Below are 20,189 nucleotides of genomic sequence, written 5' to 3'. Positions count from 1 at the left end.
TTGTGTGTTGTTCGAGGGATGTTGCCTTGTGTGTTGTGGCGAGGGATATTGCCTTGTGTGTTGTGGCGAGGGATGTTGCCTTGTGTGTTGTGGCGAGGGATGTTGCCTTGTATGTTGTGGCGAGGGATATTGCCTTGTGTGTTGTGTCGAGGGATATTACCTTGTGTGCTGTATACAAGCTGTCTATTATGTTCTCAGAATGTATAAATTATCGTGTGTAATAATTACTTCTCAGAGTCTTCTCAGAGCGGACAATTGCCATTGCTTGTATGTATGACAGAGCATGTTTGGTGAACTATCTGATCTGTTCTAACTGAGGGTGATGGAATCTAAACTGTGTTGGCGTGTTCTCACAACAGACATTGCCAGGATGTATGGCAGAACGTAATTGATAAACTATCTTGTGTTTGTTATTAATGGGCATGTTGCCAAGATACACAGTCTATGAAACTGTTCTCACAGAGGGCATTGTCAGAATATATGGTGTAACATTACATGATAAGAGACTGATATGCTCTCATTCGGTATATTAAAATTCTACTCTATTATATCCTACTTCCTTGCTCATCATCAGCACCAGTACGGTTATGTTTCGTCCGTGTTTATTTTATCCGTGATAGCTTTGTATTTGAAATATACATATACTACATTATGCACGTTTGCTGATCTCTGAGATTTTTATCAAATGAATTTTCTATCGAAACCCCACTATTTCTTTGCCTTTGGACTTATTATCAATGAACCAGTCTACATTATTTTAATGCATTTTTTATTGTATTTATTTGATTGAGTACCCAAAAATATTTCATATTTCACTCATACGATAGCCGTCATTTTTAAGAGCGCAAAAAACTGGTCAGTCGTCGTCACGTATCTGACTAATGGTCTCATAGTGTACTTGAATACTACGCTACGAGTTCTCTCATAGAAAGTCCTCTCACAGAGCAGGAATACACATTCTAACGAATCTGTTGTTTCTTAGTCTAAGAAACATGAAACAGACACCATCTATCGTATCATGGCATTTTGCACCTGTGATGGTCTAGCCAAGTTGGACCATTCCAAATAAAGGGTGGATAGGTTACAGTCACACGCATACCTTCTGGTTCAGTCAAAATACAAACAATTTAAAGGACCACAACAAAGAGAGTAAATCCACAGCAGCGACGACAGTGTCTTGTCAATTATAACCAAATGGATCGCGTAGTAATTGGATAAAATGTCAGCGTGTAATGGAAAAGTATACAGTCATAATATTTCAGTGAAACGATTGGGTTCGTGGCCTGGCAGTTAGCGTGCAAACTAACACAGAGAGTCTAGCACTAAAGCGGTCGCCGTGAGTTCAAGTCCAGCTCATGGTGGCTTCTTCTCCCGTCGTACGTGGGGAGGTCTTGCAACGACCTGCAGATGGTCGTGGGTTTCCCCCTGGCTCTGCCCGATTTCTGCCCACTATTATGCTGGTCGTCACTGATCATATAAGTGACATATCTGTGAATACTGCTCTAAACACCAATCAAATAAAAAAATATTTAAATAAAATAATAAAGCAATGTTCAAATATCATCCGAATCGACGACCGGTTTCCAGACTGCTAACGGTATTGAACAGAATCGTTTTGGACAGAAATTAATCAAAAATATATAGAGCAAATCAATAAAATTTTGACGAAATTATAGGCTGTGCCATAATGGAATGAAGAGTGAACCCTTGGCTCGTACTTAACATATAATTGTATGTATGTATACGTGGGGTTTTTAAGTCGCACTCAAGATATAATTGTATGCATGTATGCTTGGGAATGAAGGAATGAATGAATGAATGCTTGGGGTTGTATGCATATATTTGTGTATTCTTGTGGCAGGGCGAGTCCATGCTGCCACTGAAGTATCATACCGAAGACACCAGGCATAACACCTAACCAAGTCGCATTATTACTGATACCGGGCCAATCAGTCCTGTTTCCTTGCTCTAACCCCTTAGTGCTGAGCGCCCAACCGAGGCAGTAACGAATACCATTTATAAAGTCTTTGGTATGACCCGACCCGGTTTTGATTCTGGGTCACTTGAATTGGGTTTTTACGTCGGACTTAACATATAATTGTATGGTTACAAGTTACGCTAACTTAAAGCTGTTTATAACTACTGTATATAGTTATATGCTATGTTACAGTACCAATAAGGTGTTGTAGGGCACATTTATTGACCTGCGGGTTCCATAAACCTTTTGTAGACTACAAGTACCCTGTGGCTATCATGGCATCAAATGCTTAAGAACACTTTTTGCCATGCATGGCAGCGCAGATTTTGTTTTTAACAGCTTTGATTAGATTGATTGGTGTTGTATGCTGTAACTCAAGTTGTACGACGGCGGCCAACATGGTGTGACGAAACAGAATCGTATCCTGGGTAAACCCACAACCAACAGTAGGTTCCTGGCAGAACGTTCCATGTACGATCGGAGAGGAAGCCAGCATGAGCTGGACTTGAACTCATAGCGACTGCATTGGTGAGAGGCTGTTTAGCTATTGTGCTGCGCTTGCCCCCTAACCTCTAGTTCACGGAGGCCCTGCAGTTGATTAGTAGCTTAGAGTACGTCATCTCTCACCATGGAAGCATAACAGAATCTGTGTTTGTAACTGCCAAGCAATCCTTGACAACTAATTAATTCAAAATGGTCACTTTTGATTACAAATAACAAATAATTTATTCCGATTTAATTCACTTTCAATGATGTGCATGGTGCACTAAGTACCAATGTACAATACAGACTTATGAGCCTATAACTAAAACAATGTTCACCAGATATACATGTATACATGATTATATTACAAAACATTCTTTGTGTACACATGGAAAAACATTCATCCCTTTCTGTGCATACAGTGAACATGTATGATAAACACTTTAAAAGCTCAGGGTGTACAGAAAGGGCATTTTCCACATGTTCACACTTTGAGACTTTACAATCTCTGTGTACACGTAAAGGAATTTCACACTGTTTACCTAAGCACCACACTTTGCATTCTTTGTGTACACACTGTGACATTTCACAATCTCTGTAAACATGAAGGACATTTTATACTCTGTACACATTCAAAACATTTAACACTGTATACATATTACTGACAATTAACAACCTCAGTGTGTACACATAAAGGACATATTACACATGTTTACACTTTACAATAAACAGGTCAATCTCCCTGTACATATGTAAGACATCTTACACTCTGTGTACACATCTAGGACTTTTTACAATCCCTGTACACCTGAAAAACATTTAACACTGTGTACATATGACTGACACTTTACAATCTCAGCGTTTACACATAAAGGACATATTACACATGTTTACACTTGGGAGATTTTACGATGAACAAGTCCACCTTCCTGTACATATTTATGACATTTTACACTCTGTGTACACATGTAGGACATTTTACAATACATGTTTACACATGTAGAATATTTTACACTCCATGTACACATGTAGGACACTTTACAATACATGTTTACACATGTAAGATATTTTACACTACGTGTACACATGTAGGACATTTTACAATACATGTTTACACATGTACGATATTTTACACTCTGTGTACACATGCAAATATGTATGGCATAATAAAGTAAATAGGCATACATGTAAGATATTTTACAGTATACTGTAAATATTCAACCTCTAAAGCACTTTTGCAGTGAAATTTATGAATACATTTTTTTGGCAAAATTGACTCTAGAAATGAGATACAAGCTTCATGATTATAAACTTATGTACGACTTATTTCTCTGCATTCCAAAGCTCTCTCAGAATGTTTCAGAATGCTTGTACTCATACAAATACTGTACAGTTAAAAATCAGTAAGCGCTCAAATATACTGCAGATATAATAGCTACAAGCAGATATGTTGTCTTCAAACCTTCATTTTCGGTGACTTCAAACTCTGACAGAAGCAAAATACACGTAATCTACAAATCAAAATATTCATTTTGCCTTACTTTTCACACAAAAGCAAGTACACAGTTTCAAAATAATGCCCTCCAAGTTATGTATCTCAATAAAATAAACTAGGTGAGTTTTGCAGGCTAGGTTAGATTAGATTGGAAGTTATGTGTATGGTACATGTAACTAGTTCTCTATCATATTTGCTGACCAAGCGATCAATGAGAATAAACAAAAGTTAAACTCAATCTTTTGTAATGCGATTGACCAGTATTAAAGACGCTGGCCAACTAAATGAAAGGTAGAGCAACATTCGTGAACAACGAAAATGTTACCACCACAACATTTTGCTTTTCCAATGAAGTGCTGACTAAAAATGTTTGTGCCAACTGGGCTCTCTTTGGCTCTTGGTATATGAACTTAAGATTTCCAGAAAAAGCTTGCATTGGGTCCATGCTTATGGTTTTTTGATGTCCTTTTTCTCATATTTTCAGTAACATCTTGACTGTAACATGGTGCTTGTATATTTTACATTATTCGGCTCATCGATAATATCCTGAATCAAAAAATAGTGCAAGCACGCTGCTGATATTTTGCCAAAGATAAATGTGTATTTCACTGACTGAAGTTTGAATATCCTCTTTCTTGAATGTTAAAGTTTGTTAATTCACAACTAGTTCAGCATAGATAATATTCCCCTGTGATGCCAGAGGTATGAAATAAACTCCAACTGTTCTCTGTTTTCTGTACAGGTGAGCTAATTGAAAGCATGTTATACAGCAATTCCACAATTCCAATAATGGTGTATATAAAGCAAGTAATATATATATATATCTATATAAATATATATATCTATATATATCTATATAAATATATAAATATATATATATATATATATATATATATATATATATATATATATCGAAACAAAGCACCAGCTGCATTCAAAACTGTGCTGAGAAAAAACTCAAGCAGTGTTCAATCACACATGTACAGTACGCCGGTAATAGTTAAGGCAAACTACGGGAATAACAACTGATGCCAACTTATCATTAACTCCCTGCTGTTAAAAAAATACATTGTATTTTCACGTACACGTACAGTTCATGGTCTGCAACTACAGTTCTTCCTTGTCTATCTCAGTAACTTCTTTGTATGCTTTGTCGAGCATTTCAAAAATGGATTCAAAACTTGACCACGATGTCTCTTCGTGCTTGTTCGTTCCTACAATGAAAGAAATGAAATGACCACAATGGAAGATAACAAATAAATATAATATAACAAATTCAAATTTCTTCTGTGATGACATCTGGTCCGCCATTTTTAGTTCGGTGAAGCACACTATTCTTCTGCAGTATACAGTATTTTGTTTGTGTATCAAGAAGAGAAACTGAATCAGTCTTTGTCACCAGGTTTACTTTACATTTCATATACAATAAAAACCAAAAAATTAAAAAGATGGAGTAAAAAAAAAACTGTTAATCCATTTCCTTAATTTGTCTAATGCCGATGATTTTGTGATTTTTTCCGTTTCTCAAGGCTTTCCAATCACAGAAATACGTCTTCAACAGGAACGGTTGCACAGATAGTCTGCATTTTCCACAAATCAGATTATTTTCAAGTTTTATTTTTATTTCTATGCCCTGCTCTGACATTGAAAACAAAATTGTTCTGTTGGTAAAACAACAATTAGAGTTGGTGTAACCTGATACAGAGTTTTATCTTGGCAAAGTACGCCAGCTTGTTACCTTGTTGAATTTACATGCTCTTGTATACACTTATTCACTTGATTGGTATTTTACGCCAAAAATATTTTGGCTCTTTTCAGTAGGGGTAAAGAAATTGAGCTTGACTGTTGCAGTGTCCACCACCCTCTCTTGAGAACTTGACAACTCTTCTGACTTTTATTTGATTGGCGTTTAATGGCCCACTCAATATTTTTTCACTTGTACGATAACGATTACTTTCATGGGTGTAAGGAAACCGGAGTGTCTGGGATAAACCATCGACCTTTGGCAAGCTACTGATAAACTATCCCACATGTGACACACAGATTCGCACAGCATAGTAATTGAAGAGAAGTGGTCTTCAATTCAAATGCAAAACGCACATGGGCAAACGACTACTGATGACCACGACCAACCCCTCTTCCTGACCAAGACTATATCAGCAGGAGCTAACATTCTCATCGGTACAAGGCAACCATTTTCCAGTATAACCCATTAGACAGATGAAGTGCCAGTTTTCTGAGTCACACGAACATCAACAAGCACACGTCTTGCCTCACCTGCAGACACTTGGGGACACTCGTATCTGTGTCGGGAAGGCACTGGGGTGTCCAGTGGCTCCTTACTGCTCACCCAGTTCTTAGCGATCTGACAACAACAAACAACATCGTTCACTTCATACTGGTTCAGTATGACGACTGTTTGCAGTTTAGTTAGATAACATGAATTAGAAGGACATTGAGACAGAACTGTCAAGCGGCCTTACTGTGTACCATATGTATCTGTATGTCTGTGTATATATATATATATATATACAAGGTATACACATGTACATGTAAATCTTCAACCTTTTTGGTCCAGCTCATGCTGGCTTCCTCTCCAGCCTTACGTGGGAAGGTCTGCAGCAACCTTTCGATGGTCGTGGGTTTCCCCCAGGCTCTGCCCAGTTTCTTCCCACCATAATGCTGGCCGCAGTCGTATAAGTGAAATATTCTTGAGTATGGTGTGAAACACCAAGCAAATAAATAAATAAATCTTTTTGACTTCCAAAGTACTTTCTTTCAGTGGAATTTTTACATACAATTTTTATGAAAATAATGCCAAAGTGATTTATTTGTAATACTTAAATATGCAAACTTTATAAAACTGTGGACAGTACTACTCTACACCCCCATACTTCTCTCAGAATGTTTCAAAATATTGGTTGTACAGGTGGTTGAAAAGGTTGAAGAGAAGGGTTTCAAGTATTGCACACATTTAGTAACTCACAAGCTCACACTTCTAATTATAAGAATAAACAAGAATCTAAAAACAGCACATGTCCCCTACTGGTCTGAAAAATACTTGCTGTGATGTTTAAGTCCACAGCAAGAAAACTGCCATATTTTTTACAATAACAGAAGAAGCAGCCTGAATAGTCTGTGAGTAACTGTGGTGAAGTCATGCACCAGGTTTCAATTCAACACAATGAATCATATTTGAAGAAAGTCCAGTAAACTATTCAAGTCAAAATACTGACAAACATTGCCATAATTTTGTAAGATGGACAAAGTGGCATGAGCCTTGATCTCTAACTTGTCATGGTGACGACATGTACCAAGTTTTAAATCAATACAAGGAATGCTGGAGAACTGATTTGGGGCCTGATTGATGGCCTGGCAGATGAGGTGCAAACCCACTGACCTCCCAGGCTATCGTTAAGGCACAAGTAAACAAAATGGCCCTATAAATAACCCCAAACGCTTCTGGCCACCATGGCCCCAGGGTAAGAGGCAGAGGAATCTCTAAAATTCTCATGCCTACAACTGCTCTACTACTGAGTGGTCTTACTGTATTTCACCAAACATTTGGCATGTAAAAGTGTGCTTTCCTTAAAAGGAAACTTTTGATGTCAACACTTAGATTTTTCCCATAGGAAATTAATCAAACTTCACAAAAAACTCAAAGTGGTCTTATAAGGTGGAAGACTCAGTCAGGGGCAAGCAAAAAAATCCACTTGAAAAAATGCCAAATTTCAGGTTAAATACAGTTATTGTAATCCCACAACTGATACAACCTTTTTTACTTCCATGTTTTGATTACTAGCCCTAAGAGACAAATTTCTGTCATGCAAAGAGATTAAAACACTTACTCTTTTAAAAAGTTTTATGACAGATGAGGACACCTCTTGATGAGACAGACTGTGTACGGAGTCTGTGAGAGCAATGGCAAACACCCTCTCCTTAAACTCTGCCTCCTTCTCAATTGCCTGACATTACAAAAAAAATTGTTTCCATGAGTGAACAAAGATGTATAAAGCAGGAAACTTCCACATTTTCTGTCCCCTAAAGAAATGAAACGAAAAAAAGTCACAATAAGGGGGCACAACTCCATAAATATTAAATCAGCGTGCTATTTTCAACTTGTACGTGGTGGAAAATACAAGAAGACAGCAAGTTTTACAACTCCAAGACAAGCGCTTCTTGACAATTTTAAAAAAGATTACAAGCAGATAGACAGACAGACAGACAGACAAACAGACCCTAAATACAGGCATCTAAAAATCATATTTTTTTTACATTTCAGCTCATTAATTATTATTATTGCTTTTCTTGGTTCCGCAACCCACTAATATCCTGACTATTTTTATGTGTTCTTGCTCACCAATTCTTTACATTACATTACAGGTAGCTAAAAGTACTTAAAACACCTAAACACTAACAACTCTGCGAGACTCACCAGTTCCACTGTGACAACACCACCATAGCTGTGAGCCACAATTGCTATGTTTCTCGCCGCTGATTTGGACACAAATTCTTCCCATACATACAAGCCATGATCCACAGCTGTGGAGCTTTCCTATAACAGAACGGTATCAATAGCCTGTTTTACACAATAACTTCCATGACATTGCATACTGAACAGGTAAGCCACCATAGTTAAAGGAGAAGAAAATTTAAATATCCAACAAATACCAATGAAAAGAGTATGCATTTCCTCGCATGTGCATGCCATAAAAAAAATTCTACTATGTACCTCAAGTTGATAAATAATAAATAAATTCAGCGCCAAAATCTGCTGTGCGGCGTCACCATTTTGCCTAAGAACTAGTCATGAAGTCTTCTGTCTTAGGAGGGGAATTTCTGTCGGAAACTGCCGAAGTGTAGTTCATACATTTCCGTTAGAAAATGTACGTGACCTGCCAACTGCCGGTACTTCGCGTTGCCTTGGTGATTTCCGCTTGACGATCGGGAAACCGGAATCTTGGACGTAGGTTCCGACTTTACATGAACAAGCTGGCTGTTTTAACGACTCTCACTGGTTAAGAGGCAACACACTCCCAGCATAAATTACAGGATGTTAAAGATGGAGGACGGATGGACTCAGCGATTTATGCGAGCTTTGCCGTTTTCAGGCTTCACGTGTATGGTGAGGAAAAATCGCAAAATTATGCAGCAGGCACCACCAGATGGAAAAAAAATGTGCTCTTTTCAGCCTTTACTGTCATTTTTAAAGTTTTCTTCTCCTTTAAAATCCACCTGACGTAGTGTTGCAGCAGTCTTGTATGCTGCAGGCCTTTATAAAGACATGCATAAGCATCAAATACTAGTACCAGACACAAGTTGTTATTTCTTTTTGCTCATGCAGATTTTCAATTTCATTTCAATTACTTCACCATAGTCTGTGCATAACATCACTTTATCTGAACATTCTTAAAACTAAATACAATAATAAATACGTATATTTTATCCTGTATATTAATTTTGCAATAAGCTAGAACAATTTTACTGTCTCACAAGAACATAATATTATTTATGTTCATAATTTTTGAACAATGAATTACAAGAATCTATGGTAACATTTCTATGAAACCCAGACATACAAGAACTGATGGCCTTACCCTCACAGGGATAAATTTGTCTCCTTGTCGTATCCTGTTCTCATTTGTATTGAAGACAATCACCCCGTAACCCGAATCCACAGCCCTTTTGATGAAGGGTAGCTGGGTGCCACTTTTCAGGTTATCATTGATGATTAATCTGAACAAGTAGAAAGCGGTACATCAATTATATTATTCAACACATCTGTTTTATATCATTTATTCAGCCGATGCCTGAGACCATACTCATGCATGCATCATGCACATGTATGCCCCTATCTCTCATTATATTTATTGACAACCTTGGTGGCCCAATGGTCAGAGCGTGCGCCTTGAAGTCAGACTGGTTGGCCGGGGGTCAGTATAATGGGGTCTGGGAGGGGTCCACCTTGGTACCATGGATTTGCCCTACCGCAAAAAGCGACAGTATATACACACAGCGAATGACTCACCGTTGTCAAAAGACTGAAAAATTGTTAAGTACCACTTTAAAATGCAAGCATACATATTTTATATTTATTTATTTATTATACACTGGTTTACTGTCATGCTCAGGAATTCTTCACTTACACGTCACATGGCAGTCAGGGTTGGTGTTATGAGTGGAGGATACACCACAGACCTGTGGTAAATTACTGACGAACTTTTCCACATTGTGATGTACACATGTACACACCACACTGGTGAAAGACAAACGGTCTTCAAAAAATGTCAGACTGCCCAAACAGCCACATGATCCGTATCGCCTCAGTTAGTGGGAGCAAGGATATATTGTGCAAATTTTGTGCACTACTTGGCCTTGGGCCAAGGACCAATCCACTGAATTGTGGTGGTAATCCCTATCAGAATGGCTGTGTCTCTTTCGATGAAGGTTATTATTATTTGTACACTTCCTTGGAATAGAAGTTTGCACTTTTGGAGTGCCTTATAGTTGTGCTCAAGAAAAGCTAAAAAAAAAAAAAAATGAAGGAACTTCATACACTTTTCACCAGCATGTGGTGATAATGATGGCTTTATTGATGCTTCCTTTTGTTGACTCTTTCTAGCTACATGTATGTTCAAACATCTGTGCTAAATACATGCACTTATTTATCTATTTGATTGTTTTAAACATTACAACAACTCGAATGTTTCACTTATACAATGGCAGTCAGTTTCAAAGGTGGAAAAAACAGATATTAAACCACCGATCTTTGGCAAGTTTCTTATGAGCTTTCCCACATGTCACTTTGTGTTAACTATATACTGTACCTGCGTGCCCACTGGCCTGCGCGGACCACCCCAGATCCATGGATCAAGAGCAGCAGTTTGTCTGGGTTAGTGAGTGCATCCTCCGTCATGAAGATAAAACTCTGAGCCTCTCCTTCTGAAGCGTCTACCTGTGGGATGTTAAAGGTATGGATTTGTTTGATCGGTGTTAAATGCTGTGTGAAGAATTTTACACTTTACACTACCATGATTTTACACTATCATAACTATGTAATGCCTATAGTACTGGTTGCCATGGTAGTTAAGTGAACGTAACATTAAGAATGCTTCATGAAATTGCGCCCAGATTTGTAAATGGAAGAAACCAGACTATCTGGATTAAAGTGCTATCTCCTTTCTGACAACATGTGTCACAAAATGCCACAATATATTTTTTTGATTTAAATAGTTTTCTCGTTGTGCACTTGTTTGTGTGACGAGGTTGTTTCGAGGTTGTCTATTTTCTCACAAGGGGCCTCCGTGGCTCAGTTGGTTAGCGTGCTAGCGCAGCGTAATGACCCAGGAGCTTCTCACCAATGCGGTCGCTTTGAGTTCAAGTCCAGCTGTACCTCTCCGGCCATACGTGGGAAGGTCTGTCAGCAACCTGCGGATGGTCGTGGGTTTCTGCCGGGCTCTGCCCGGTTTCCTTCGACCATAATGCTGGCCACCGTTGTATAAGTGAAATATTCTTGAGTATGGCCTAAAACACCAATCAAATAAATAAATAAATTTTCTCACAAATGTTTATGCAACACCATGGCATTTAAGAGTGTTTAGACATTTATTTGATTGGTAGTTAAGGCCATACTTAAATACTTCACTTATATGACAGTGGCCAGTATTATGGTGGGAGGAAAATGGTGATACGTCCAACCATCCAAAGGATACTGACAGATTTTCCAACGTACAACTGGAGAGAGAGTGTTTAGAAAATGATGGCAAAAATATCTACTTACAGGTATGTGTACTCTTTTCAAATTCGCCTCCTTCTCTAACAGTTCATAAACGTATTCTGTTATCACCTGCAAATAATTATTTATTCTTTTTTATCCATACATAGACTGTACATGTATGTCTTATTAAAAGAAGAATATAAGAATGAAAAAAAATCTAAGGTATATGCAGCTGGACTTGTTAGTGTTGTCAGAAAATAACAGCATCTGCAAAAAAGTCTTGATGCTAGACTCAATAAACTACCATTCATTTTTAGAACGAAGAATGATCTACGACTTAGCAGTCTGCAAAAGTATCTTATCTCATATGACAGAGATGTCATCATGAGAACAGATTTTATCCTATTTTCAGGATAAGGATTGATAAGTGAACTTACCTCTCCTAAAGCCTCATACCTCTTCTGGTTATAGCTGTCATCATGTGAACGAACTTTAAACACGAATGGCTCACCAGTCTCAATGTCACCTAGCTTACCATCTACAGGAACAATGTATAAAACAAAATATCAAGTTAAAGGACACACTATAGGATTAGCAATCCCCCCCCCACCCCGAAAAGAAGAAAATATCGTCAGTTACATGGTAACAATTATGTTACCAGGATATTATATCATTCTGTTTGGTTTACGTTATTTCACCTAAAGGGTATCTTTTTCCAAATGACACATTAAGTTTGATTATGATTACAGCCCAGCGTAGATTGACCTCTTGACCACCAGCAACTCTGTTTTTTGACAACTGGAATCCCCTTGGGATTCTTGGAAACTGGTTTTAGTTGATCTTATACAGATCAGCAGAATTGAACATGCACTACATTTTGGCAAGCACATATATGAAGAACAACTTCACAAGTACATGGGTATATAACTTGTACATGTATGTTAAAATTACTCACCTTCATCAAATTTATAACCAAATCCTTCCAGGGTTGTTGGGAATTTCAGTTCAACTGTTTTTTCTGATTTTTTTTCTTCGACCATGTTCTCCTCAGGCGTCTTGTTTGCTGACTTCTCATTGTTGGTTGGCTTGCTTCCACTATCACTTTCAGTTTTGTCAGGTTTCATTTCTCCTGACTTCTCTACACTGGGGTTCTTTTCTTCCACCTCGTTGGATCCTTTATTTTGAGAATCTAAGTAAAGGTCGAGAAAACAATTTTAAGACTAAAATTATCATGCAGTCCTTCAGGGTTTTTTATCTGATTTATTTCGTAAATGTCACACTCAAGAAGTTTTCACTTTTATGATGGCGGTCAGTTCTATGTATGCACAAGGAAAAGAGAGTGGCTTGCGTGAAGCCCCAACCTTTTGAAAGCTACTAATGAACTTTCCCATGCCTTCCATTCAGATCTGTTGATGGTGTGTAGAATACTGTCAGTTAAAAAAACAGAAATCCACTGTCCAGACACAAAATCATGATATATCATATCATCATAGGGATGATGGAGAGCTGGTTACCACGGTAACGGTGAAAATGGACAAATGTGACTCTGGACATTTCACCTCTGTATCTAAGTATCCACCAAGAATTCGAACTGAATGAGGAAAACAACTGGAGTTATAGTCTGGGCACTAAGTTTATGCCTAACTTTATAGTAGATATCAAGGAAATAGCAATCAGGTATCCATGACAACCATGGAAATGGACAAATGTGAGTTGCAACACATTACGATATCGGTTAAGTATCTCTGTATCCACCAAAAATTAAAACTGCACATGGAAGCTTGACTTGAATATAGCCGTTAGGCGAAGTCTTGTATTACGCTTTAGGCTGTTCACGCAAAATTTTCAAGTGTGTATACATGTGAATAAAATGGCAAGTTTCATTGTGTTTTGCCTTTTAGCCTTATGTGTCAGTCGTATCAGTGAAACAGAATTGTGTCTCTGGTAATCTGTAACATGGTAAACCCCATATAGCCTAGTATAAAATGTTTATTTAATTACCAAGCAGCCCAGAAAGAACTGACTGTGTGCATTTCGGTCTGCTTCCACAACTCTTCTGAAACAACTAAGGCTATATTATTTATTAAAGCCCTCCTCTCCACTGAGTTTTCATTTACAAAATGGCTTCCATCTACACAGTGCACATGCGCGGCCAAGCAGCTGGATACAAAACGGCTTACCCTTAGTGCCTTCATCTAAAGTAAATGGGACTCAAACCAGCCTGCACATGATCTCATAACAAAAGGACTTCGTGTCCAGCTGTCTGGCCGCGCATGCATGCTGTGTAGACGGAGGCCATTTTGTAAATGAAAACTCAGTGGAGAGGACATCTTGGGATATTAACAGTTAGGTGCCTTAGGACCCTAACCATTGTAAAGGAGTGGCTGGATGGGTGAGGTACATTAGTAATCAACAGTTTTCTGAAATTTTACAATTCATCCTACTGAGCTAAAGAGGACCCAGCCATGACTATGCGAGGCCCTACGAACATTGTCATTCAGGGCTATGCATGGATCTAACGTTTTCTAATTAATGTTAGTCATGTTATACACTACGGTAGTTATCGTACAATGCCCTTACCTGAGGTATCCATTTGACTCTGTGACTGAGTACCCAGCTCCATACTTTCTTCTTTACCGTCTTCCATTTTCACAGGTTGGAAACACAAGTATGATAAGGTCTACAATACAAGCCCGATTGAGACAAATGTTTAAAACATCGTATACGTGAAAGCATCAACTGTAATTTTAAACTAAAACAGGTCCTATCTCAGAACCGTCCTAATTCCTATCTGTTCATGGTACAGAAATGAACTGGTAACAATACAGTGACCTGCAACATGCAAATGTAAGAAACTCTATATCCAACTCTCCATAACCTCATCGTCTCAACAACAACAGCAACAACGCCAAACTGAAAGTGAAAGAATCTATGATCTTAAGACCTTACCAAAAGGAATGACAGGGTAGCTACCCGCCAGATCATACGAAGCCGATAACAGCTGGTGTTCTACTGATATCCAATTCCCAACCAATCACACAAACTGATGGACAAAAACAACAATGCAATGTATCACTTGGTAGAGCGCGACATGTTGTTTTCTGTTGTACCGCTCAGTGCCCACTAGATGGCGCTTCTCTCGCTGCAAACTGCTTGCAGTGATTAAATGTGAGAAAGTCTAGTATGACTTACCTCCCTTGCTTCACTATGCTTCATTCCGATCGCAGCACAATCATGTCGGAACCCAGCTCTCACTAATACTATCAATCTGAGTTGAAACCGAGCTCATGCTGGCTTGCTGTCTATAGGTGGCACGGCCAGCAACCACCATAATGCTTGCTGACGTCGTATAAGCAAAATATTCTTGAGTAGGCCTTACAACGTAGATCAAGTACTAAATTTTGTAGTTTTAATTTTTGAAGATTCTGCAGTCTCCTAGCTAATACAACATGCAGGATACGTGTAGGCCTACCCGAAACTGAATGTGTGCTATGACAACAATTTTAACACTCCGAGATTGTATAAAGTATAGGCATAAGAATTGTTCATGACCATTTTGGCTTACAAAGTAATTACATCTTAAATGATCTGGGTTTATGTGTTTTATAAATCTCATTAGATTAGCTTATATAGGCCTACATGTAACAAATGCATCCGGCGGGGGTATTAGTGTAGCCTGTGTAAGGTTACAGGCGATCGGTCGATGGTTTCCGAAGACTCTCTGGGATTTGCATTCATGTTCGAATCCAGCAGAGCTCTCGCTGCACCGAACGGAGATTTAAGACAGAATGGTTTCCAGGTAGGCCTACCCGTCCAAAAAGGGCGGTAAACAGGCCTTAATCTGCATGACGCCCGTCATATAGGCCTACATATACAGAATGTTCTAGTTCTAAATTAAAAAGTGGTACGATTGACAGTTTTAACATCAAGGTGAAAACATCCACAAACAAGCATGTTTCAGAGTGAGTTGGGTGAATCACTTTAGAGAAATCCTCTCCTTTATCCAGACAGCTTGATCTTACAACAAATCAATGACTGCTAAATCCCAGGGTTTCGTAATCAAAGCCATCATGCAATTGAGACATGTAATTAAGGAGGAAGATGTTAGTTAAACACCCATGCCACTCGCTGACAGACAAATGAGAGTGTGAAAGTCACTCTAAAAGAATAGAAAATCTTGCAGCTTACTATGGTGTTTGGGTTTAGGGTTTGGGGTCATGGAAGACCTTAACTGTGTGCCACTTGGAATTTACCATTTGGATGTTTAGACATAAAGTCAAAAGTTAATTGTCAACACAATCACGATAAAATGACCTAAAATGTCAAAAAACATAAACTGTATGTCTTCTGTCTTTTTTTTTTTGTTCAAGAAAATTGCTGATGCAGCCCTTCTCACCCCTGTAGCTTACCCCTCTCCCACCCCGGAGAGTTCTAAAATGTTATTTTCATCAACAAATCTTCCATTATGTTTAAGAAGAATTAGTTAAGGAAATATTCCTAAAGGTAAACACTCTGTTCTTGGGTTGGTTGGGGGTTCAAATAGTGTTATTATTGTATGACTGTTCGCCGTATATGAGTAAGCACAATGAACAATAAGTAGGTTTATCCAAGGGGACATAACCCATACAAAGCTACTCATCGGCGAGGGCTTTCACATCAAAACGTGAACTAAAGACATATACCAGCTTAAAAATCAAGAATGGTTAAATTGCTGTGTGCGCAGCGATTTGCTTATATACGACCTAATTATAGCCACGGAACAATTTCAAATCTTGGTACCACCCACGACACATAGGCAAGTCTCTGTGGGATTTTCAGTTTGGTATATGTCATGACAGCTACGGCAGATGGGTATCTTAATAAGCATTACCTCTCCTTGCATAACCCCACTGTATTGTCAATAGTGCTAACTCACGTTTTGTCAACAGTCATTTGTATTACAATACCAATGTCCAATAGAACCTAAATTAACTCAAAAACAATCTTTTTATCACTGGGAATATAGTCTTAAAGAGACTACACCAAAGATCTTAGAAGAGCAAATCCAATCGAATTTTTGCTATATATTGTTGCAAAACAGCCCAACTAATTACGATTCAAAAAATATCAGTTCTGTGCATGTGTTACTGTTAAAAATCTGTAATGAAATTTCTAAACTGTATTATGCGGGACAATAACTTAAATAAAACATGTACAGGCTTGATATTTGATGCAAGGCAATGATTTAAGCTATTCTTGCATGGTAAATACAGTAGTTTTGATTTAATTAGCGAGTATGGATTTGTTTCCGAAAATTTCAAATATGCGTGTATGGGCTTTTAAAATAAGAACGTAAACATTTCTTCGCATGTATAACAGTTTTGTTGTTGCAGGACGGCAATCTAACCCCTAAGTGAGAGGAGTAATGCATAGATCTTCATGTGTTTATTTGGTATACGCGAGCATTCCGTGAATCATTTTCCAAGTTATCGTCGTTTTAAAATGAAATCAGAGTGGTATCAACATGCTACATGCCAATTCCTTGAGTGCTATAGCGGCCATCAGAAATCTTCCTTTAGGTTCCAGTGGGTCAACGAAGAATCTTTCAGGCTTTCAGTCATGGGCCAAATTGTACATTTGATTGGTCATTCCTGCCATTTTTTGGTGGTCCTTTGTGGGAAAACTGTGTTCTTATGTGTTCGTACATATTAAATGTTTCATATGTTCGTATGTTGAATGTGATATAACAATCAGCCTTTTGAATAATTCCAGACCAGTGACGTCTAATAAAGTGCAATCAACATCATTGCATAATTCTGCTTCAGCCATGGTGCTATAAGAGGCGTGTAAATTTCTACTATTAGGCATTTTACATGAATATTTATTTATTTATTTATTTGATTGGTGTTTTACGCTGTACTCAAGAATATTTCACTTATACGACGGCGGCCAGCATTATGGTGGGAGGAAACCGGGGAGAGCCCGGGGAAAACCATTTACATGAATAAAACACCAAGGTAAGCTAAACTGACAAGAGGTCGTATTTCACCTCACCATTTGCCAATTATTACCTTGTCGCCGATGCTCTGTTGTTATTTTCTATGCATTGAACAGTTCGGGCTGGACCGGGGATAGAGCTGCCCAAAATTAATTCATTCTCAGTTTATGGTGACATTATTTTATGTAAGATACGCTAAAACTTTCTGAAAACCCTTACTGGCGACCTATGTACCCTTCATTTCTCATACCGACCCATGGTTTTACGCTTTCTAAGCATCAAGGTGAACATCAAGATCCTGGCTTGTCATTTTATAGGGAATATCTTCACGGTGTTTCTCAGGATATCTTATATCCGGATCATCTGGGGACTGGGCGAACTCTGGGCAATCGCCTGCTCGCTGTTATAGCTGAATTGAATTGAAGTTTATTAGCTTAAGCGAAATCTTTTAGCGTAATTCTATATTTCTTTTAATGAGTATGGTACGAGTTAATAGTCACGAGGGGAACTCCTCAAAACCACGGTACATGAACATACAAGTATTCTTGATCGTTTTTTACAAACATGACGAAATACACACAAACCTACATATATATCATCTGTACATACAAACGATATATAAGATTAAATTTGGGAAACTGAATTTTCAGGAACAACATTAATAGAAAATTATTATAAATATTACGTAAAAAGTCAGATATAATTAGCAGTTAGAAAATGCTTGATATTTGATATATGTCGATGCGCAACAGCATATACAGCTATGTTAATTGTCAGTTACACTCAAATCTGAAGAGCCATTTAGAAAAACACAAACAATGCGCTTCAGATGAGGATCAAAAAGGACGGATTAATGTGCACCAAATTACTCTGACTACTGAGGATGCGCACGAGGGCAGTATGTGCTTCCTTTGAGCGGCAAAGGCGGGACAGCCTAGAAAATAATATCGAACAACCTCCAACAAACCACACTCTGGGCAGATTCTTGGATGAATTAAATGCAATATAATATAATCTGTAATATAAGAAACATACAGAACACAGATACAACAACTAGTTCTGGTACTAGGACTGGCTAATATTTAAATTATTCTTATGTATTTTGTACATGTGGGGTCTCGCAGTTTCCGGGGCCTTGGTGGCTCCTGGACCTTCGTTTCTTGGATTTTGGATAGTCGATCCCGTCTGGAAAATTTCTGTCAAACAGTTACAGTGAGGGTTATGAATATAGGCGACTGATACACAAAAACTAAGTCTTAATTTATAATTATGTAACAGTTTTTAGTATTTAAGGGGCAAAAACCCAGTCCACCCACATCAGGTTAATTTGTATATATAGGCCTTGCGTCTGATACTTCGTTATTTGTAAGATCTTGTATGTTTTCACATCATGATGTGTTGTTTTGCCAAGGACCATTTCAGACCATTCAAGTGCAATATTCCTTTTCTCTCTGTGTGCAAATTTGGTGCTGTTTAGGATTGCATGGCTTCTTCTCTTAGAAATATCGGTACATAGCTCGTGAGGAGTACTTCCGGTGCGCACGGACCGGAAAAAGGGTCAGTGGACGCTAAGACCATTCATTAACATCCGCTTTTCACTCTCGAGACAAACACTTCTAAATTAATTATCTGGTATTTGCCGGCAGGCACTTGTATTGATCTGCCATTCTTTATTTGTACGAAAACTACGGACATCAAAGGCTTTACTCGTTTTAAAAGAATGAATGAATGAATGGTGGTTTTAAAAGAAAGAATAAAAATGGGCGCAAGAAAGCTCGCCGAGAACAGTTGATTCTCATATCCAGAGCGCTATTTTTGTGATTATTGGACTATACAAATATCGACCGTTGTCCGTCCGTTAGAACATAAAAATGTGAAAACAAATTTTCCTGCGATCAAAGTATCTCTGTGTCGATGCCTCCCGTCATACGCGAACTGAACAACACGACACTGTCACGCGCTCACGCATACAATATTTATTTGTCTATTAACGCATGGAGGACAATAACGGTAACAATAACACAGCAACATTCGATTCATTGTGTAGCTGTAGAGAGAAATCGATTATGTTCGCTAAAACGTGGATATGCTGTGCTCATCCATGTGGGTTGGCCCTCTGTGTCCATGTATTCCGTGGTCACGCACTCTATCTTTGGCCATGTACATGTATTCCTTGGTCATGCACTCTGCTGTCATGCATTCCGTGGTCATGCACAGCAGAATTAATGGGAGTGACCCAAGCCTATAGCGACAGCCCCTGTACATCTTTAATTTCTTGGAAGGGAGTAAGGCGAAATGCTGGACTGAGAAGGCTTAACGTGCATATAACAGCTCGATACACAAGTTGTATTTTACGTTTTTATCACATTTAATATACAATCACCTTAAAAGAACACAATGGGGTCACGCTTCGGGCATGCTTGGTCCACTAGCAGAGTATGGGTTTATTCAGAAATACATATATAAAAAGACTACAGCATGGAGAGCGAAACCAGAGCAGCGAGGACACTGATAGTTGGCAAGGAGTCACATGTAACCG

At 38.4% G+C, this 20,189-nt stretch overlaps 1 protein-coding gene across 1 annotated transcript; it reads right to left on the bottom strand.

The window, feature by feature from the left end:
- Nucleotides 1-4,926: 4,926 nt before the first annotated feature.
- LOC135473787 (cotranscriptional regulator ARB2A-like) lies at nt 4,927-14,771 on the bottom strand. The gene is made up of 11 exons (XM_064753680.1): nt 14,623-14,771; nt 14,254-14,353; nt 12,629-12,862; nt 12,111-12,211; nt 11,737-11,802; nt 10,784-10,911; nt 9,554-9,692; nt 8,392-8,511; nt 7,805-7,921; nt 6,234-6,321; nt 4,927-5,170 (listed from the first exon to the last, which is right to left on the bottom strand). The coding sequence occupies exons 1-11, from the start codon at nt 14,656-14,658 to the stop codon at nt 5,064-5,066; spliced, it is 1,236 nt and encodes a 411-aa protein (XP_064609750.1). The 5' UTR covers nt 14,659-14,771; the 3' UTR covers nt 4,927-5,063.
- Between the last annotated feature and the right edge of the window lie 5,418 nt (nt 14,772-20,189).

This window comes from Liolophura sinensis, chromosome 8, assembly GCF_032854445.1.
Source record: "Liolophura sinensis isolate JHLJ2023 chromosome 8, CUHK_Ljap_v2, whole genome shotgun sequence".
In the NCBI taxonomy this organism is placed as follows: Eukaryota; Metazoa; Mollusca; class Polyplacophora; order Chitonida; family Chitonidae; genus Liolophura; species Liolophura sinensis.
This window is presented reverse-complemented; position numbering and strand designations above follow the sequence as displayed.

Coding starts and splice junctions, on each gene's coding strand:
- LOC135473787 (XM_064753680.1), bottom strand. CDS start 14,658: ATGATCTGGCGGGTAGCTACCCTGTCATTCCTTTTG. Junction 10,912..11,736: donor TGAAAAGAGTACACATACCT/GTAAGTAGATAT, acceptor AACATCCCACAG/GTAGACGCTTCAGAAGGAGA. Junction 6,322..7,804: donor TCATAAAACTTTTTAAAAGA/GTAAGTGTTTTA, acceptor TGTTGTTGTCAG/ATCGCTAAGAACTGGGTGAG.